The sequence below is a fragment of the Sturnus vulgaris genome, chromosome 10, assembly GCF_052056855.1.
Source record: "Sturnus vulgaris isolate bStuVul1 chromosome 10, bStuVul1.hap1, whole genome shotgun sequence".
Taxonomy (NCBI): Eukaryota; Metazoa; Chordata; class Aves; order Passeriformes; family Sturnidae; genus Sturnus; species Sturnus vulgaris.
The window spans coordinates 23750213-23771785 of NC_142252.1; the positions used below are offsets into that span (position 1 = coordinate 23750213).

Here is a 21573-nt window from a genome sequence, read left to right on the forward strand (position 1 = left end):
CCTGGGGGAGAGCAAAGCCATTTATTGGGGAAGGCAAAGCCATTTATTGGGGACAGCAAAACCATTTATTGGGGAAGGCAGAGCCATTCCTGGGGGAGACCAGAGGCACTCCTGGAGGAGAGCAGAGCCATTCCTGGGGAAGGCAGAGCCATTCCCTGTGCAAAGCAGAGCCCCTCCTGGTTCGGTTATTGCAGCTCTTCCCTGCAGCACCCCGAGATCTGCCCAAGGCACCTCCCGCACTCTGAGCTCTGTAAGCCCTCGGGATGAATTTTTCGGGGGTCTGGCAGGAAGCAGAGATCTGCTCGGGTGTTCCAAAGAGCCGCTTTGAGCCTTGCTGTCTCTCCCCAGGAGGATTCATCAGCTTCAATGGCTCGTGGCGAGTGCAGGGCATCCTGGCCATGTCGCGCTCGCTGGGCGATTACCCCCTGAAGAACCTGAACGTGGTGATCCCCGACCCCGACATCCTGAGCTTTGACCTGGACAAACTGCAGCCAGAGTTCATGATCCTGGCCTCAGATGGGCTGTGGGACGCCTTCAGCAACGAGGAGGCCGTGAGGTTCATCAAGGAGCGCCTGGACGAGCCGCACTTCGGGGCCAAGAGCATCGTGCTGCAATCCTTCTACAGAGGCTGCCCCGACAACATCACAGTCATGGTGGTGAAGTTCAGGAATAGCAGCAAAGCTGAGGAGCAGCAGTGAGGAGCCCCCGTCAGGACTCAGAAGAGTTTCTCTGCAGGAGGAAGCTCTAGGAACGGCGCCGGGGCTCTCGCGGGAGGAACGGATCTCTCTGCGCTCTGTTCTTGGCTTGACAAAAGGAGCAATACCACAAATCCATGCTGAGAAACCACAAAAAAAAAAAACAACCCCACTCTGTCCCCGTGTCCCCTGCCTCCCGTGCCCTGCTGCTCCTTAGGAACCCATTTCTCACTTTTCTTTCCCAGTCCTGCGCAGATTTTTTGGTTTGTTTCCTCCCCTCTCGGGGGCACGGCAGGGTCAGGGCAGTGCTGCTGCTTTTCCCTCGTGGGTGTCCCTGCTCACACGCTGCTCTCACGTTCCTCATCTCTAACCTGCAGTGAGAAGGGTGGACAGGAGAGGGGTTTGTGATGTGGAGGAGGAAGAGGAGCCAACTCTCAGCCTGCTGCCGCTGCTGGCTCTTGCTTTGTTCCACCTCTCCCCAAAATAAGCCCCTGCCAAGCATGTGAGTAGGCAGAGCTCCTGAAGCACCACGTTTATTCAGGCTGTGCATTACTCTAGGACACTTCTTCTAGGCCATATTGTATCCAAACCAAGTAATGGTGAACTTCAGCAAAATCCTGGGAGTCCTGAACCTCCTGGATGGGAACAGAGCTCAGCTGGGATAGCAGAATGTCTGTCCTTCACCGAGAATCACCCTGACCTTATTTCTGTGGCACAGACTTGGAAAGTGACGTGAGAGGAGATGAATTTCACTGGTGACTGTTGGGAACCTCATCCAAGCGTTCCTCAGAGCTACCCTAGCTGGGATTCAGGGCTGTGAAAGATTTCCTTGTACCCCTGCAGATGGATTTGTGGTGTCAATCCCAGGGCAGACCCCTCTGGAAACGGCTTTTGGGGTGACATGCAAATGCCAGGCAGCATCAATGCACTGTAGAGATGAAAGGTTGTGTTAAATCTAGATTTTAAAAGTATGTTTAGGTCTAACTTTCAGTATTTAATTGTATTTTGGGATCTGTGACTGCTGTAAGTTGGAATGAGGACAGTTGGAGTTTGCTGCACCTCTGGTGGCAGCTGGCAGAGGGACAGGGCAGGCAGGAATTTGGATGGGATTTGGATGGGATTTGGATGGAATTTGGATGGGATTTGGATGGAATTTGGATGGGATTTGGATGTCCTTATCCTGCCTGACAAAAGTCCTTGGGATCTGCCCCAGAACGTGGTCCTGGACAATCTGCTCAAGCCTTCAGGGTGCTGGAGGCTGCCTGTGTTTGGGTCTGGAGGTGGGTCAGGGATGTGATGGATTACCTGGCACTGCCTGTTCCTTGGGAAAGTCCAAAATTCCTCATTTCCCAGCTGCCTGGCACCCAGAGCTCACCTGCAGGGGTTTGGGGGGAGGCTGAGCTGTGCTGGGGAGCTGCTGAGGGGGTCGGGGTCTCTCAAGGCAAAAATCAAAGAGCACAAATTTCTGCTCGAGAAGGAATCCCCATCTTTGTCTTTCCGGTTTTGTCCCTAGGTCACCTCTCCCCTAACAGAGAGGGATAATTATTCCCTTAATTAACTCGTCTGGGGATACTCTCAGCCCTTAATTGGCTCTGGTGGTGTTCAAAATGTGTTGGGATCCCTCTGCTCATCCTGAACTCCAGGGAAAGCCCCTGGGAAGTGTCCAGCAGCCCCCGGAGCTCAGCCTGCCCTGCTCCTTTCCCAGAGGATGGGAATTCCTGCCATTTTCCATGCCCTGCACAGTGCCCTCAGTGGGTCTGAGGTGCAGCCTGGCTGTTCAATTAGCAGCCAACAGGAAATGGGAATAATTGCAGAGTGCTTCAGTTTGTTTTGGTGTGAAAAGGTAGCTGAGATCAGAAATGCAGCCCTGGGGTGATGGTTCCGTGGGAATGCTGGGCTGGGAATGGCACAGCAGCAGCGCTGCAGCAGCTCCAGGCTCAGCTCAGTGGTGGAGTTTGCCTTCCCTGTGTCCTTCACTGGGGACATTCCTGTTGTGCCTTTCCTTTGGAGGGCACAGCTGCCTCCCTGGGAAAAGGGGAATTGCAGGCAGCAGCCCTAAAAGAGAGGGATCTTTGTGTCCCCTAACCCGTGACAGGCTCTGGGGCAGCTGCAGGAATGGTCATTCCCAGGAAAACGGGACAGGTAACAGCTGTGGGATGGGAGCTGCTGGCTGCACAGAGCATCCCAAGGTCACTGAGCATTCCTGAGGGATCCATCACCTCTGGAGCACAGCTGGCTGCCCCTCCAGCCCCGGCACAGGCAGGAAAAGGAGCTGGCAGGAATTGCCAGCCCGGAGGGGGCCCAGGGAGAGCAGCTCACGCTGGAAGAGAGCCACACTCCCGGGATTGAGGCAAGCACGGCGGGGCAGGGGTGGTTTGTTTGCAGGTTTGCCTGGACAATTCCAGGATCATTCCCTGTCACTGCAGCCTGTCCCACCAGCCCTGTGTCACCTCCAAGTGGCTGCAGCAGCTTCAGCACCTTCAGCTTCCTGTGCCCTCTCTGTCCTGGCCAAAGCCACCCGTGTCAGTGAGCTCTGCTTAGCCCGGGGATTTTTGCTTTCATTACTTTTTTTAAAAAGGAGCTTCAGCCGCTTCAGGTTTAAAAGAGGAAGGACTGAGGGAGGTGAGGGGCTTTGTGTGGTCTCCACATCCACGTGCAGTGCCTACCCGTGCTCCCAGCTGGAAGGTTTGGAAGTTTTCCCTCCAAATCGAGGCGTTCCCGACTTTCCAGCCGTGCTGATATCGTGCCAAAACTCTGCGGTGACACGGCCGGAGGCTGACGAGATGAATTCCTTGGACGTGCTGCTTATGCAAGCTGCCCATCCCAGGGCTCTCCCACTGCCTTAACACTCCGTGCTCCACCTGGGAAGGGCTGCCAGGTGCTGGAGGCAGGAAAATCCCCCTGGCCGGGGCACAGGGGCTGCAGCACTGCTGCTCTCCTCTCCAAAACCAGGGAGCTGCCGCCTTTGGCACAGCTGGGAGCTCCTCCTGCCCGCTCACCCTGCCGGGTTCAGCGGCCCCGAGCCCTTGGGGACAGCTGGAGGCTCAGGGCACAGCGCCGAGCGTGGAGTGGCTGCCGGAGAGCATCCTCCAGGTGGCCCAAGGTGACAGAACGGACCCCGAGCCGGTGCTGGGGACTCCAGGCTGTCCCCGGGGTGTCCCAGCTCCCTCCCCTGTGAAATCCTGGGGATTCTCACCAGGGACTTCATCCATCCCTGTCCCCGCTGCATTCCTGGCAGGGCTGTGGCTGTCCCAGCCTGTCCCTGCCAGTTGGGGACAGCCAGGTTGGTGGCACCGTGGCTCCTTCTACCGGCCTGACATTCCCCACAAATCCCACAGCAGCCCCAGCATAAAGGATTTCAACTCCCACTGCTGCTGTTGGTGCGGGGTTAAACCGTTTAACCATAAAACCATAAACCAGAGGTGAAATTAAAAATGCCGTGAAGGTTTTAGAATCCAGAAGTCACAATTCAAGTGCTGCTTGAGCAGTGTTGGCTGCAGAAACACCCAAAAAAAAAAAAAAAAAAAAAAAAAAAGGGAATTTTGTGTCTACGAGACAGCCCAGCTTTAATTAACATGAATTTATTGCTAATGTAGCTGATACTTGTTTTACACAGAGAAGCATTTAGTCAGTGGTTGTACTAGAAAAAAACACCTCACCTGCCTTTCATCTCCCCAAGCAGGATTTTAGGCCTTTGTACAAAATTCCAAGTGAGAATTTGCTGGAATTTGGTCACTGCAGAGCCCAGAGCTGCTGCCCATTGTGCCCAATAAATTCATAAATGGCCTTCGTGAAACTCACAGAGAAAAAGATCTGTACAGTTCACAATGAGCTGCAGTGATTTTAATTTTTACAGTGCTGACTGGACACGGCTTGGGGGAGCAGGTGGATAAATCTGGATTTTCCTGAGGTAATTTAAAATTCCAGGCATCTGCTGTGTCCAGCTCTGCAGGATAATCTGGAAAACAAAATCCTGCTGGGTGCAGCTGAAACTTTTCCAGAAGCACCAACAAAGGTTTGAGGGGAAAAAAAAAATTCCTGGATTTCATGGATTTTGGGCAGCTCCTGTGTCTGCTCTGCTCAGTCCTAGGGAAGTTTGAACAAAATGGTTTTTAAGGTCCTTTCCAACCCAAAGCAGGTTTGGGTTTCTGGGAATTATCTGAGCAATAGGGAACTGAAGCACTTTTCCCCAAGCATATTTAATGGCCAATCCTTTATTTTTTGAAGCCTTTATTTTTTGTGGAGTTGCATCCATGGACTCAGGCAGCCTGTTCTGACACCAATCATCCATAAATGTGAGGGAAAAATGAGGGAAATATCCCAAACATCCTATTACACTGACCATTATTATTATTATTATTATTATTATTATTATTATTATTATTATACAGAGGAAATGCTGTCCCTGCATCTCCTGTATGATTTCTTGGGAACTTGATTTTTCCAGGATACCCAAAAAGCAGCATTTTATTGCTTTTTTTTTATTTATTTTTGAAATAATATCCAGACTAGGAATTTCACCTTGGAATACACTTTTGCTCCCCCACCCAGCAGCAACTTCCAAACATCTTTGCCCAATTTATTATTATTACTATTATTATTCTTATTAGTATTATTATGATATCAGGAAACCCCACAGTTTTCCTATCAAAATCACAGATATTTGGAATACAGATTAAATATTAAATACTGATTTAATACAGCTGCATGAGAAAAAAAAAAAAGCAACTTAGGATTTGGAAAATCTTTAGCCAGTGTTTTACACTTTAAGTAAAATATTCTGGGCAGATGCAATAAAATTTGGGCTCCCCCTACTTCATGCCCAGATTATTTTATACTTTTAAAGTTTTTCACCTTTTGCCAGGCTGCTCACACGAAAAACTTCCCTAGGAATGGCTTTGGGCACAAACAGGAGCTCAGTGAGGAATTTTACAGCCTTTAAAGCAATAATAAAGTCAGAATCGAACACAAGCCAGATTTGGAATTTTTTTTTTTTATTTTTTTTTAAGGAAAACCAGGAGCAGGATGGATATTTTTTCCAATGCTGCTGGCACTGTAAATGACAATTAATTTCAGGTGGCACAATGAGATCACTGTGTCTAAACCTAATCCTTGGAACCCGTGAGCAGTGTCAGCATTTGGGGCACAAAAACCCCAAATTCCTGCAGGTGAAAGGAGAATTTCTGGCCATCCTCACCTCCCCAGGACTCTCATTCCTCCCTCACCACGAGCATCTCTGCTTTATCCATTTTCTGAAGGCAGCAGAGTCATAATTATTTTTTTTTTTCTTTTTTGGGGGGGGAAAAAGCAATACAAGCTGTGCTGTAGTATCAGTGTTCTTGTGGTAAATAATTTATTTCCAAGCATTTCACATGGCAGGCTTAGAGAAAAACAGAGGGGTTTGGGGTTGAAGATGTGTAAACAATCAGAGAACAGCCAAATCCCAGCTCCTAAACCCATGGCACAGCTGGAATTTCACCTGGAAACAGGAATACAAGAGCATCATTCCCTCAGTTATGCAATACCGTATTTTCCACCCCCTCCAACCAAAAAAAAAAAAAAAACCACCAAAACCTTTATTTTTTAAAAGCCTTTTGACCATCAGAATACTGACATCTGAAAGTGTTGTCCCCCAAGAGCTTTTTATCCCTAAAAAAAAAAAAAAAAATAAATAAAATTGCAGCCCAGCCCCAGGTGCAGGTGTGGAGCAGAGCAGAGCCCAGCACTGGCCATGGGGACACTGGGGACCCCCCAGCCCTGCTCCTGCAGCCCCCAAGTGCCCAAAATTTGGTCTCTAAGAGACAAAGGGGCTGTGGGGTTGTGCCAGCCCGAGGGGTCTCCATAGTCTCTCTCTCTCCCCCCCTCCCCCGTGTAGTGGATGTGTCCAGGTTAATTAATTATGTCCATGCAATTGCAAATTCTGTATTGTTGTCCATTAGAAGTGTAAACTACTGAGAACTGGGCCTTGCTGATATGAATAAAGTGATTAAAAACCGGTCTTTACACACGGGGCAGAGTTGATCTTCTTTAAAGCATCAATGGAGGAATTCCTTTTTTTTTTTTGCATTTTAAATTTGGAACAAAACAAACCTCGTTTAGAAGCAGACATAAATCACAGCAGAAATGCTTTTTCATCTTCCCTGCAGGGTTCCAGAACTGCTGGGATGCATCTCACACACACACACAGGGGTGGGGATTGATGGTCCCAATGTATTTTGGGATGTCCAAATTGCTCGTGAGCTCCACTTCACCTGCCTGGTCTGAGAACACCAGCAGAGACATCAAAATCATTCCGTTTAATATGGACACACAAAGTGCACCACATTTCCAGCATTTCTCATCAGCTCCTGCAGATCCCACAGGATCCCCAGGCTGGGAACACTCCTGGAACCATTCTGGAGGTGACACATTGAAGTAAAGGCGTGACACTCACAGAAAAAAAAAAAAAAAAAAAAAAAAAAAGTTGGGTTGGGTTAAATTTCGTGCTAGGCAGAGAACAAATAATGGAGAGTGGCAATAAAACAATAAAAAGAATGCAGGCAGGAATTTGGGAAGAATCCTCAGAGCTGCTTTCTTGGCAGGAACGCCTTTGCTCGGTGGCATTTTGTACATTGCAGAAGATGCAGGGGGAAATGCCAGGGTCGCTGTGAGCTCGGGGAAAGCAGAGGCAGGAGGGACAGAGCATCCCAAGGCACCCTCTGGGTGTGGGGTACACACAAAGTGCTTTGTGAATCCCTGGTTTTATCGGAGAGAGCATTGGAATGCCCCAGAGGAACAGCAGCCAGAGCCACCTCCAGAGGCCACTCTTACACCGAAATGAAGTTTCTAAAGAAATCCACGATCAAAGGCAAGTTTTGGAAGTGTCAGATGACAAATCCTGCCAAACCTGGACCAGTTCATTTGCTGTAAGGCCGTGAACTGCAATCAAATGCCTGTACTTACAGACATCAAAGTCGATTTTATAGAGAAAGAACTGTTCATCTTGTGGAAGAGTGATGTTGACTTTGAGTAGATTTAAGCAAATCCCCACATAAACATCCTCAAATTTCAGAGGTTTCACGTGGCCCATGAGCTCATAAGTCCTGAGAGCCAGTTTTCCATCCAGGATGTATCCCAGCCCGCTGCAGTAGGGGGGATACAGCCTGAAGGGATACTCCTCATAGGAGATGTATCTTTTTCTGTCAAAGCCTCTGTAGGCCAAGTTGTCAATGAGGGGATAGCCGGTGAAAACGTTCTCCGAGGAATTCAGCTGCAGCAGGAGCTTCACCAGGTTGGGAGTGTTGATGAAGACATCAACGTCTGTCTTCATGAAGAACCTGGCGTTGGGACAGAACTCAGAGAGCCACTGGAAAGCCATGATGGTCTTGAGGGTGAGGTTGTCATAAGTGTCCGTGAAATCCTGGCGGATGATGTCCCCGTAGAGGATGCTCTCGTCCTCCACCGACAGCGCGGCCGCCCCGTCCTCCCTGCGCGTGTCCCGCCCCAGCAGGAACAGAGTCAGCACGTGCTGGCCCCACCAGGAATCCCGGGAGCCCCAGGTGATCCTGATGGCCTGCCTGGCTTTCACATCCCCGGGGCTGGAAGCCACCAGGATGACCAGGAAAGGCTCGAGCTGGGCGCAGCCGTGGCGCTCGCGCAGCGTGAACGGCCGCCGGTGCCGGAAGGCGGGCTCGTAGTCGTAGAAATAAAGCAGGTTCACATTGTCCACACCAGCCCTGGAGGACAGGGTGATGTACCACATGAAGATCAGGGAAAACACCAGCAGCAGCAGGAAAATCCATTTCAAAGGTCTCATGTACAAGGCGTTGATGGGAACCGGCGTCATGGTGGGGATGTGCTGGTGTCCCTCAGGATCTGTTCCGTGAGTCCTGGAGCATCTTCCTTGCTGGAAAAGGAAGGGGGAAGTGGCACTCAGAGTGGTGTTAGTCAGATTTTACCTTTTCCTCGTGTTGGCTGAAGTGGAATTGTGCTGTAATATTGATGCTTTCAGTTTTAGATTTTATATTTTCCAGATTCTGCATTGGTGTGTGACTCTGAACTCCACACAAAGTGTTCCCAGCTCTCCTCCCAGCTCAGGCACACCAAACAATCCTTTTCCAGCCCCACAACCAAGGACACGCTGCAGCTCCAGCCCCAAAAAGTGCAAAGAGCAGCGACTGGAGGAGAGAATGTGGGAGGGTGGGACTGCAGAGCCTGGAGCTGGGGTTGGACAATGAACCCCAAGGTGGGAATGGACCCAAACTGATCCAAGTGTGAGAACTCGAGACTTGGGCCCAGCTTGGGTGTAGCCATGGCCAGGCTCCTGCACTGCCCAAGGGGAATCCTGTGAAGGTTTTTAATAAATCCCTGCTTTATTCCTTTCACTCTGTCCCAGGCACCTGTCCAGGTATCACCATCAGCCAGTCCAGGCATTCCTGACCCTGATCCCAGGATGGCAGCAGGACACGGAGCCCCTGCCCAGGGTTTGCATTGAAAGCTCGTGGCTTTCACCCTGAAAATCCCCCCCTGATCTCCAGCCAGGATCCCACTCCAAGGGCTCTGATCCCAGGGATCTCAGCTCCACCTCAAGGACAGAACCTGTGCACAAAATCCACCAAATGCTCGGGAAATGGATGCTCAGAGGCCTCAGAATTTTCTTGTTTCTGTTCAAGACAGGAAACCTGACTGCTCTGCATGACCTGGAGCACGTGGACAAGAAAGCAGAAGAGCAAATGTTTCATTTCCGTTCAAAGTTTGAGCAGCTGCTTGGTCTGATGGGGAGAGGGGAAGATAAAAATCAACTTATTGAAATCAGGAAATGTCCTAAAGCCGTTTTTGACCAAAGTCAGGACAGTTTTTACCATTAGCCAGGTCGTTTTTTGGATTTGAGGCACACAAATCCACAGCAGGTCTATGGAATCTGTGCTGTTCCAATGTCAGGATTAGAGACTCCAATGGATAAATCATCACAAAACTCACTTTTAAACCAGATCCCCCAGGCCTGGACCCTCCAATTTCCTTAAAACTATGCAGGCTCTATCATATATTTTAGACATCTTTAAACCAAAATAATTGCAGTGCCTAACTGTGGGAATTCCAAATGGCTTCTGATGTTTGCAGTAATAATATTTATCCTGCACGAGCACACACAAAGAATCAGTCAGGATGATGGAAGGTTTGATTTTATAGCACAATTAATTACTCTTTATCTTCAAAAATATTGCCACAGGGCTCATAAATGTTTTATATTTGACAAATAAATCCAACCCCTAGATTAGCACTCTGGAATTTGATTTTCCAGAGCCCGTCTGCCTCGTGTTTCTGTGTAGGATCTGATTTGAAATTATTCATCCTTTAAAGGAAGCATTTGGAGAACATTTCATCAATAATGGCTTTAAAATGGATAAAAGCAATTTTATATAAAGCATTTAAATAGAAGAATTTTGGACTGATTCATCTCAAAATCAATAATTAACTATTAGGAATCTTCTCTTTTTATGCACCAACCTGACTTTCAGTATGAAAACACATACTGGAAGAAAATAACCTAAGTTATGTGTCAGTGTTTATTATTTGATTTTAGATCAGTAACATTTATTTGGATGATCAACTTTAAAGCATATCAGCAAAAAACTGAGCAGTTTGGTGGGAAAAAAAATTATATATTTTTTTGATTCTTCATAGGAAGAAAAGCCTGATTTCATGACAGTCTGACCAATAAAACTGGAGACAAATCCGGATCTGCTACATAAGGAAAAATCTGGGAAAATAATCATCAATTCAGGTCCTTCAGGAAACCCAAAGCACGCAGGGAAATAAATCCCCACCTTCTCCTATTCCAAATGTTGAAAGCAAAGTGGGGAAGTGGAGGCAGCGAGGTCTGAGCTCAGTCATGGTGCAGCTGCAGCCTTTCCAGCTGCTCCCACACTTCTTTTTTGCTGGCAATTTTCCCTTCCAGCTCTTTCCAGGGCATTACTTCCATTTGCCTCCAAGCTGAGATTGTGCCACCAGAGAAAAGTGGTGAACTTTTTATATAAATGTGAGGCAGCAAAAGGCTCAGGATGCTCCACAGGGATTTAGATCCATCTCCCACACTGGTAGGGGATTGTGGAGCAGGGATGTGCCTGGCAGGAAAAAATGTGGGAAATTCTCATATTCATTAAAGATTACTAATTGTAATAACCAATAGTTCTAATATCATGATTTTTAAAATTCCGTAATAATAGGTTTATAGGAAAAGAAATCCTTTTTAAAGCTACCAGCAGAAATAATTTGGAAATATATTATTTAAAGCAGCCTGGCCTATGGGAGGTGTCCCTGCACATGGCAGGGGTGAACCACATCATATTTAAGGTGCAAACCAGCTGCTGATTCTACGTTTTTAGACTTAAAACAAACGGAAACTAGAGGAAATTTTGCAATGCTCTAATATACCAAAACTTTCAGGTTTGTATTTAGAGGTTTTTTCCCTTTACCAGCACCTTGCTTGCAGTGCTTGCCCAAGCCATCCATCCATCATCCATCCATCCATCATCCATCCATCATCCATCATCCATCCATCCATCATCCATCCATCATCCATCCATCCATCATCCATCATCCATCATCCATCATCCATCCATCCATCATCCATCATCCATCATCCATCATCCATCCATCATCCATCCATCCATCATCCATCATCCATCATCCATCCATCCATCATCCATCCATCCATCATCCATCATCCATCCATCATCCATCATCCATCATCCATCATCCATCATCCATCCATCATCCATCATCCATCATCCATCATCCATCATCCATCCATCATCCATCATCCATCATCCATCCATCCATCATCCATCATCCATCCATCATCCATCCATCCATCATCCATCCATCATCCATCCATCCATCATCCATCATCCATCATCCATCATCCATCATCCATCATCCATCCATCATCCATCCATCATCCATCCATCCATCATCCATCATCCATCATCCATCATCCATCATCCATCCATCATCCATCATCCATCATCCATCCATCATCCATCCATCCATCATCCATCCATCCATCATCCATCCATCCATCATCCATCCATCCATCATCCATCATCCATCCATCATCCATCATCCATCCATCCATCCATCATCCATCATCCATCATCCATCATCCATCCATCATCCATCATCCATCCATCCATCCATCATCCATCATCCATCATCCATCCATCATCCATCCATCCATCATCCATCATCCATCCATCCATCCATCATCCATCATCCATCATCCATCCATCATCCATCCATCCATCATCCATCATCCATCATCCATCCATCATCCATCCATCCATCATCCATCATCCATCATCCATCCATCCATCATCCATCCATCCATCATCCATCATCCATCCATCATCCATCATCCATCCATCCATCCATCATCCATCATCCATCATCCATCATCCATCCATCATCCATCCATCCATCATCCATCCATCCATCATCCATCATCCATCCATCATCCATCATCCATCCATCCATCATCCATCATCCATCCATCCATCATCCATCCATCATCCATCATCCATCATCCATCATCCATCATCCATCATCCATCCATCATCCATCCATCATCCATCCATCCATCCATCCATCCATCATCCATCCATCCATCCATCCATCCATCCATCTATCATCCATCCATCCATCCATCCATCATCCATCCATCCATCATCCATCCATCATCCATCATCCATCCATCATCCATCCATCATCCATCATCCATCATCCATCCATCATCCATCCATCATCCATCCATCCATCATCCATCATCCATCCATCCATCCATCATCCATCCATCCATCCATCATCCATCATCCATCCATCATCCATCCATCCATCATCCATCCATCCATCCATCATCCATCCATCCATCCATCATCCATCCATCATCCATCCATCATCCATCCATCCATCCATCATCCATCCATCCATCCATCATCCATCCATCCATCCATCATCCATCATCCATCCATCCATCCATCATCCATCATCCATCATCCATCCATCCACCTTTTCCAGCACAGGAATGAGCTGGGGGGTCCCAGCCAGCAGAAGGGATGGGGACTGTGGGGATGTGGGGATGTGGGGATGTGGGGATGTGGGGATATGGGGACGGGGGATGTGGGGATGGGGATGGGGATATGGGGATGGGGGATGTGGTGATATGGGGATGTGGGGATATGGGGATGTGTGGATTGTGGGGATGTGGGGATGGGGATATGGGGATGGGGATGTGGGGATTGTGGGGATGTGGGGATGGGGATTGTGGGGATATGGGGATGGGGATGTGGGGATTGTGGGGATGGGGGGATGGGGGGATACGGGGATGTGGGGGTGGGGGGATACGGGGATGTGGGGATGGGGGATGTGGGGATATGGGGATGGGGGATGTGGGGATGGGGGGATACGGGGATGTGGGGATTGGGGGATGTTGGGATGGCTGCCAGGGGCTGTGCCCAGCCCTGAACCTGCTCCGAGCCTTCCCTCGCCTCTCAGCACAGCTTTTATCTTCCGGCAGCAGCCGAGCAGCGCTCGGGGCTCCTCTCCCTGCGCGGGTCCCCCCTGGGTCACTGCAGCCCGGGCTGCCCGAGGGCCGTGTCCCCGCTCTGCATCCCACCCCCATCCTATCCCTATCCCATTCCCATTCCCATCCCCATCCCACCCCCATCCCCATCCTATCCCCATCCCCATGCTATCCCCACCCCATTCCCATTCCTCATCCTCATTCCCCAGCCCCTTTCCCACCCCATTCCCATTTCCCATCCCCATCCCCACCCCATTCCCATTTCCCAGCCCCTTTCCCACCCCATTCCCATTTCCCAGCCCCTTTCCCACCCCATTCCCATTTCCCAGCCCTGTTCCCGTACCGTGTCTCCACTCGGGGAAGGAGCTGCCTCCTCTTCCGCCTCGCCGAGCGCCGGCAGCGAGCGGCCCCCGCTCCTCCGCCCCTCCCCGGCTCCTTCCCTCCGCCTTCCCCGGCTTCTCTCCGCCCTGCCCGGCTTCCCTTGGGGTGCACGCCTTCTTCTCTCTTTTTCCCCGGCTTTTTCTCCCCGGCTTCTCTCCGCCTTCCCCGGCTTCCCTGGGGCTGCCCGGCTTCTTCCCTCTGCCCTCCCCAGCTTCCCAGGGGCTGCTCGGCTTCTTCCCTCTTATTCCCCGGCTTCTTCCCTCCGGCTCCTCGGCTTCTCTGGGGCTCTCCGGCTTCTTCCCTCTGCCCTCCCTGAGTTCCCTCTGCCCTCCCTGAGTTCCCTCTGCCCCTCCCTGGGTTCCCTCTGCCCTCCCCGGCTTCTCTCCGGCTCCCCGGCTTCCATGCTCCTTCCCCGACTTCCCTCCGGCTTCCCTGGGGCTGCCCGGCTTCCCTCGCTCCGGCACAGCGGGGGCAAAGACCGGCCCGAGGCCAGAGCAGCGGGATTTCCTCGCGTTCGTGCCCCGGCCGCTGGCAGTGGCCGCAGTGAGGATTCACTCCCTGCCCGCTCAGTCCATCCCTCACTCCCAGCCTTACCCAGGATTTGCTGCCTGCACAGCCCGGGAGCTGTTCCCAAAGGGTTAACTGTGCCGTGCTGGAGATGAGCTCAGTGAGAGTCCCGGGTTTATAGCTCGGTTCTGCAGGTGAACTGAAAGGCGAGCTCAACACACGCGGGATGGTCGCAGTCACAAACACACCTTTGGATAAAGGCAAGGTGCGGGTCCGTCCGCTCCAGAGCTCGGGTGTCCCGCGGGGTCAGGAGCAGAGAGCAGGAGGCTGCAGGAGCTTGTGGACACACACATTGACAGAGCTAGGGAATTCCAGCTTGGAAATTCCTTTCCAGGCCTGGATTTCTCCTGACTCTCAGCTCCATTCCCAGGCTGACAAGCTGACTGCAGCTTCAGTTAGGGAGGCAGTCTCCAAGGTGATAACATGGTGACAAACAGAGTGGAATTCATAATAAACATTAACACCTGGTGTCTTTCCCGTGGGACACATCCTGAGGTGCTGTCCCAAGGATGTTTTTCCCAATTATCCAATGAACTACTGTCCTGTCCCAGCTGCACATAACACACTTTAAATACGGGTTGTCCATACAATAAAGTTGGGCCTTTTTCCCCAAAAAAATGTCCGTGTGTGTTCCTGTCTTTTCTCTCTCTTTGCAGCGCAGTAACCACAGAGCTCAGGAACAGAGAGCAGGAGGAGGCACCGAGCTCATCCCGCGGGTTGATCTCCGGAGCAGAGAGCAGGAGGAGGCTGCAGGAACTCGGGAGCAGAGAGCAGGAGGAGGCTGGAGGAACTCGGGAGCAGAGAGCAGGAGGAGGCTGGAGGAGCTCAGGAACAGAGGGCAGGAGGAGGCTGGAGGAGCTCAGGAGCAGAGGGCAGGAGGAGGCTGCGGGAACTCGGGAGCAGAGAGCAGGAGGAGGAGGAGGCTGCACCCAGCTCATTCTGCGGGCTGATCTCAGGAGCACCGCGGGATCCTTCCCGGAAGCTGCTCTGCATCACAAGATCTGCCTCTGGACTCCGGCACAGTCACAAACCTGCAGAATTACCTCGTAAAAAGTCGGGCTCTGCTCGATCCCTGCTTTGAAGTGACGGCTGATGGAGGAGATAAGAGTTGTGATCAGAAACACCCAGTTTATCATCGTAAACACCCCGGAGCACGCACAGAGCAGAGAACTGTGAGTGGGGACAGACCATCCATCCCTGCCCTGCTCAGATATCCATATTGTATGGGGATTACTTCAGGGAATTCTCATGTGTTAATCCTGCGTTTTGCAGTTTGCAGCCTCCCTGTCTTTCAATTCATTCATGCCCATTTATTTATAAAGAAATGCAAACACTTTATTCCCTGATTTAATACATCCCGACCTGCTCCTGAGAAAGCTCTACACGTAATCCATCTGTGCTATTAACTGTGAAAAACCTGCAGCAGCGGGTGTGTCACTGTCATCTCTTGCTGCCCCCAATTAGACCCAGTCTAACCCTTTTAGCCTCAAGAGAAACCAGATTATAACTTGTCTGTCAGGGCTGAGGTGGATTTTACGCAACCAATGTCGTAATTATCGAAATGATTGCTCTATCAGTCAGCAGCTTGTTGGACCACAAGACCTTTACATCTTTTTGCTGATTCTGGACTTTCTGAAGCAAAGAGAAATGGTTTCCTGGGTGTAAGGGCAACTCCTGCAGTATTCAGGATGTGTCAGAGCAGCCCAATGTGCTTCCACTATCAGAGAAATGAACAGTCAATAGGAATTCATTGATAGCTGACTAAATTTTCTATCTCCTCTTGTTTTATTCTACTACTTGGAATGGTGGCCAGAAAAAAAAATGATGAAGACTCGGTTATTTCCTCATTTCTTGACTCTTTCCTGAAGGAAATCTTCATTGGGCAGCCACAGAGTAGAGCGAAATGAAGGTAACAGGAATTTTTAATTTGAGGGATCTCAGTGATGACCACACCATAAAGTCTGTATTTAGTCTCCACCTTGTGGGGTGCAGTTAACCTTATTTACAACATAAACAAACTCTCTGAGTTTATAGCCCTGGCAGGAGGAGTCACTGGGGCTGCTGCTTAGAGCAAAGCCCAGTTTTAGTGGAGCTCTCTTAGGGTTTGATGGAGCCCATGGGCTGGAACTCACATTAGAGATCACCCGAGATCAGTTTGTGGGAGATGAGATTCACCAATAAATCAGCTACCCCGTCATTTTGTGGCTTGCTAAGTAGGGACAAACCTTAAATCTTAAACGTCCCCTCCTCGCTGCTTGTGTTCAATATCTCATTTTTTTTTTCCCCAGACGGCTGTGGATGCTCAGGGGGATTTTGTCAGGGAATCCGTGGATCAGGCTGCAGGTGCTGGGAACGTGGCTGTTCAAACACACTGGCAACCTGTAACCTTTGTGCCTGTGCCACGGGGGTTGTTACTCATCCCAGTCCCACCCACAGGCTGGGCACGGAGCTCTGCTCCTTCCGAAGCCTCCTGGCTCCTTATCAGCCGTCGATAAAAGCCGCGTGTGTTTGTACAGAGGTTTGACTGCTCACAGCTCGCAGCTGCCTCTTCTCCCTGGCTCAGCAGGGGGAAAGGCAGCCCCAGGGAAGAGGGGGAATATCCCTGCAATACAAAACTCCCTCCCCGAGGGATAAATGGGCCTCCAGAACGCCAAACCCTACTCAGTGAAGCGGGCCAACATCCTGATACTGGGGCTGGACTGTGCGGGAAAATCCACGCTGCTCTACAAGCTCAGGTATGAAGATGATTTCCTAACAATGCCCACGATTGGCTTTAATGTGGATATGATCGAAGTAGGGAAGGCTTTTACACTGACATTTTGGGATGTTGGAGGACAGAAGAAAATGAGAGAGCTCTGGAGCAATTTCCTGGAGGACACCGACGGGCTGCTGTACGTGGTGGACAGCTCTGCCAAGCACCGGCTGGAGGAATCCAGGAGGGAATTCGAGCTCATTTTAAAGCACGAATCCTTAAAAAACGTGCCCGTGGTCGTGCTGGCGAACAAACAGGACTTGCCTGGAGCTCTGAACGCCGAGGAGATCACCAGGAGGTTCAAGATGAAGAAGTACTGCAGTGACAGGAACTGGTACGTGCAGCCCTGCTGTGCCATCACGGGCCAAGGGCTGGCAGAGGCTCTCCAGAGAGTGGCCACCTTTGCCAGGCACTACAGCAAGTCCAAGGAGACTTTCACCACCCTGAAGGAGCTCAGTAGCTTTTAAGGATTGCTATCATCCACTCCTGGTGACTCTTAACATATTTTGTTGGACAGATTAAATCTGGAAAAACTGGATTCTGGAGAACTTTTATACATAAATATTTATAAAGGACTTTGAGAATATTAAATTCTACTGTTATACCTGCAGATACTTGATGTACCTGATAGGATATCTCATACCTGAGATAGGACTCTGTAGCATTTTATTATTTTTTTTTATTACATACTTGGGGTTATTCAAGTCGAATTCTGAGAAAGGGGCAGAGGAGTACATGGAAATAAAACAGGTGAGCAGTGTTTAAGTAGCTTAAATCAAATGAAGATTCAAACCAATTTTTTTCAAGACATAAACCAGCCAGGTCATTTGGTCAGCAATGATCAAATGCTGTTTTGTAAGAAAAGCAACACGGATTTGTTTCTCATTCGATAAGAGAGCGGGATGAGAGCTTCAACTCTTAGTTATGTTAAATAACAGGAGAGTTTGGCTGTTTCTGCATTCCAGGAACAATTCCTGCAGGGAGGTGGTGAGGAGCAGGACGAGCTCCTGACCCAGCCCCAGACAGGGCCTGGCTCCAGGCTGTGACGTTCCCGTTGTCCCAGATATCCACGTGCTGCAGTTCCTGCACTGCTGGACTGCCCTCCCCTTCCAGGACTCATCAGCCAGGGAAGAGCTAAATCCTGATGGGTTTTCCTTGAATTCCCAGCCCTGGGCTCTGGAAAAGTTGGGGCAGGGGTCTTCTTGTGCTCACAGCCTTTTGTTCCAGGATGATATCAAGTATAGGTAGGTGGGAAGTAGGAAGTTTACATTTCATTCTTATTAATAAACAGACAGGAATGTCAAGTTATAAAAGGGTGAAGCAGCAATAAAATCATCCAGACATACCCTGTTGTCTCATGCACGGGTTATTCAAAGACCAAAAACATCATCAGGTGGATTTGCTGAAATAGTAAACAAAGGGAAATTTCTCAACAGAAGCTATTATTAATACTGAGACTAATTAATTACCAGGGGCTAAATGCTGAGTCATGCTGAGACTCCTGCTAAAAGCAGAACAAGTGTCTGGATTTTTCATTGCCTGCTCTGATGGTTTGGGCTCAATAGAAAATATCATCTTCTGTCCCTAAAAAGATCTTTAAAAGTCATTAATGTTGGTTTTCCAAGCCAAACAATTCAATGTTTAAAAACGTGATATTTCATATCAATGCATTTATAAACGCTTGCATGTGTCTGCTATAGGGTGAATTGTTTTAATCCAATCATGTGTCTGTTACAAAGCAAAATTTAGTTCTGTGGCCTCAGGACTTCCTCAGGGAGAAACATTCCTGAGAGATTTAATGAGGGTTCACCAGGGTCTCTAATTAGCCAAGAAGCAAGTTCTGAAGGGAGAAATAAAGTGCTAAAATAGACCAGATCATGCAGTGAAAAATGAGAATAAGCTCTCAGGCACACAGGCCCTTCTGCAGGTTATCAAATTACACTAAATGACACTCACATCAACTTGAAGAAATGTTTTACATTATGCTTCAAAGGAAAGGAATAAACTCAATTCCATTCACTTTATAGAATATCAAGTGTTTCAAAATTGCATTTTCTGAGAGCTTGGTTTCTCAGAGAAGTGAAGGCACGCCTGTTATATCTGCCCGAGGAGACCCCAACCTTTTGGAATCGTTTTAAAGGTTTAAAATAAACATCAGTCAAGCTGGTTTGGAGGTTCTCAGGGGAATTAAAAGCCTGAAAGTTTAATTAAAAAACTCAGTGAGACAGAGAAAAGTGACCAGCCTTTAAAGGCGAAGCTGATGAGGTACAAAAGACTGATCCCCATGGAGATAAATGTTCCACCAGAGCCGGGGTTTAATGAATTCCTCTGCTCCGGGGATTTTCCTTGGATCAGCAGAGCAGCATCGGGGGCTTCCCCAGGATGAGACAGGGATGGAATGCACTGCTCCTGGAGCCAAGAACCTCCCTGACACTCAGCAACATTTTGGGAAGGTGTTCGGGAAGCTGCCAGGGTGTTTTCCAGCTCTATCCTGCTTGGCTGAACACCATGAGAAAAATTGCCTCGGTGTTTTAGGAATTCTACCAGTGCTAAAATCCAACCTGCAGCACCTGGATAATTTATACCTGGATACGTTTGGCTTATTTTATTATTTAGAATTTTTACAGATTGCTCACCTAAAAACTTTTTAGGGTTTTTGAAGGGTTTGGGATGCTTTGAGATGGTGAGAAATCAGAATCTGAAGAGCCCTGAGGCAGTGAAGTCTGGGAGCTGAAAGCTTTTCACGGGATGAAAAGCCTTGAAGAGTTGGGGTCGGCTGTTTGTTGGGGTCAGCTGCTTATTTTGCTTCAAATTTGGGATTTTTTTTCATCAGCTCACCCTGCCGTTTTGCATTTTTTAATTGCTGTGTTCTGGCAGTGTTGTGCAGAAGCACTGCAGGTGTTCTGTAGCTGAAGGGCTCAAATCCCTCAGTGTCTGCTCATACTCCTTAAAGAGTTTGGTGTCCCTGTTCTTTTGTGCTGGCAGGAGAGTCAATGTGACAAAACAAGTGGAGTACAAAGGGAGAAGGCTCTGAAGCCTGCAGGACCCTCTCAAGGAGATGTGTTTGGCTGGGACCATTTAACAGCTGACACACCCAGAGTTTGGGACCTGTCCTCTTGGCCTTTCCTTGACAAGATCCCTGTGGTTTAAAGTCACATTGAGGCTTCTGAGTTTAGGAATAACTCACGGAGCTCATTGACCGTGGGTCCAGTGGGGTGAAATGGGGATGAAATGCCATTTTAAGGGAAAGTGTGGAGCAGCAGAAGAAAGCACTGCGGATTTGGATAGCAGCACTCCCTCCTGCTTTGCCCGGGAGACAAGTGTCCAATAATTTAAGAGTCCGGGAGAAGTGCAGTGTCTAAGGAATGCAGGACAAGGCTTTTCCAATATCACACAACTGGTGTCACTCAAAATGTCTCTGTGCCATCTCATTTCAGAGCAGTAACTGAACCAAAGGAAAGACTTTCCTGTGCCAAACGAGTCCCAAGTGCTGCAAAGGAGACAGCAGCACTTTGAAGTGCTGTGTGCACATTAAACAGGTTTTTATTTTTTTTTCCCCCGGGTAAATGGGCCATGCCGAGTTCTGTGCTGCTACAATCAGGTTTTCTCCACTTTAATTAGCTCAAGTATCCTGATTGGATTCTGGACATCCATCTCCTCAGATCCCACAGCCCGGATTAGGCAGCTCGCTGTCATTTGGGATGTAAATTCTGGAGGGTGGAGGCTCTCAGCGCACACCACACTGCGGGGACCATCTGCAAATGGAAATTCATGGACGGTAACGAGTCCAGGCACATGGTGAAGGCAGGAGATTTTAGCAAACCGAGCATTCGGTGCTCCAGTTTCTCCAAAATTCTGTTCCACACCTGTTCCGTGCTGCTCCTGCTCATCCCTGATGTGTTTGTGACACTGGGACCGAGACACCTCAGCCGTGTCCCCTCCGTGTCCCCTCCGTGTCCCCTCCGTGTCTTTAGCCAGCAGAGTTTTCTCGCTGTCCCTGTCCAGCTCCCCTGCTGTCGTTATCGATTTTCTCCCGGAGTTTTGGGTTTGTTCTCAGCCACTCCTCGTGCTTGGAGTGACCTAAAGACATTTCAGTGCTCCTTTCATTGTTCTCTCTCAGCTCCTTCCTCAAAGCTCTCCCACGATGTATGCAAATGTCCTGACAATGCTTTATGAGCCGTGGCTTTTGATGAATTTTTTTTTTATTATTTCCTTGTTCTCCCCGTGTGTTTTCGTCTTGCAAGGTGCTTTTATTGGTGCAAAGATCATCTTTTTGTTCTGTGTTTTTTGTTTGGGTTTTTTTTTATATATATATATATTTTTTGTAACTTTTCATTGACTTGTTTTTACTTTGTTTTCCCCTTTTTATTTGCCTGGCCGATGAGAAGTTTCTAGGCTTTGTATTACCCCGATTCGGGCAAAATATCTGCAAAAAGAAGTAATTTGGTGAGTTTAATAAACCACCTGCTTTCAGCTATTATAGTTGGGAACAGCAGCAGTGATTTTATCGATCCAAAGGCAAATCTCCTCTGAAGTTCTGCTTGGTTGTTAAAGGGTAACTGTGCCTTAATCAATAATTTTCTGTTACTTTATCTAAAACACACACATTTATCACCGAA

The 21573-nt window shown here is 48.6% G+C and overlaps 3 protein-coding genes across 5 annotated transcripts in view; 2 read left to right on the forward strand and 1 right to left on the reverse strand.

Moving 5' to 3' along the window:
* PPM1L (protein phosphatase, Mg2+/Mn2+ dependent 1L) overlaps positions 1 to 6698 on the forward strand; it is a 69161-nt gene extending 62463 nt beyond the window's left edge. The window contains exon 4 of the mRNA XM_014884548.2: positions 349 to 6698. Coding sequence (XP_014740034.1) covers positions 349 to 698 — 350 coding nt within the window. The 3' untranslated portion in view covers positions 699 to 6698. The remainder of the gene's footprint in view (positions 1 to 348) is intronic.
* Positions 5969 to 14581, reverse strand: B3GALNT1 (beta-1,3-N-acetylgalactosaminyltransferase 1 (Globoside blood group)). 3 transcript variants are annotated; one of them, XM_088171085.1, is made up of 2 exons: positions 14230 to 14581; positions 5969 to 8580 (listed from the first exon to the last, which is right to left on the reverse strand). In XM_088171085.1, the coding sequence occupies exon 2, from the start codon at positions 8518 to 8520 to the stop codon at positions 7537 to 7539; it is 984 nt and encodes a 327-aa protein (XP_088027211.1). In that variant the 5' UTR covers positions 8521 to 8580; positions 14230 to 14581; the 3' UTR covers positions 5969 to 7536. The 3 variants fall into 3 exon arrangements, with proteins under 3 accessions (XP_088027211.1, XP_088027209.1, XP_088027210.1); XM_088171083.1 differs by lacking the exon at positions 14230 to 14581 and adding an exon at positions 13598 to 13706; XM_088171084.1 differs by lacking the exon at positions 14230 to 14581 and adding an exon at positions 10502 to 11733.
* A 598-nt stretch (positions 14582 to 15179) lies between these two features.
* ARL14 (ARF like GTPase 14) lies at positions 15180 to 19062 on the forward strand. The gene is made up of 2 exons (XM_088171086.1): positions 15180 to 16111; positions 16491 to 19062. The coding sequence occupies exon 2, from the start codon at positions 16837 to 16839 to the stop codon at positions 17419 to 17421; it is 585 nt and encodes a 194-aa protein (XP_088027212.1). The 5' UTR covers positions 15180 to 16111; positions 16491 to 16836; the 3' UTR covers positions 17422 to 19062.
* The last annotated feature ends 2511 nt before the right edge of the window (positions 19063 to 21573 follow it).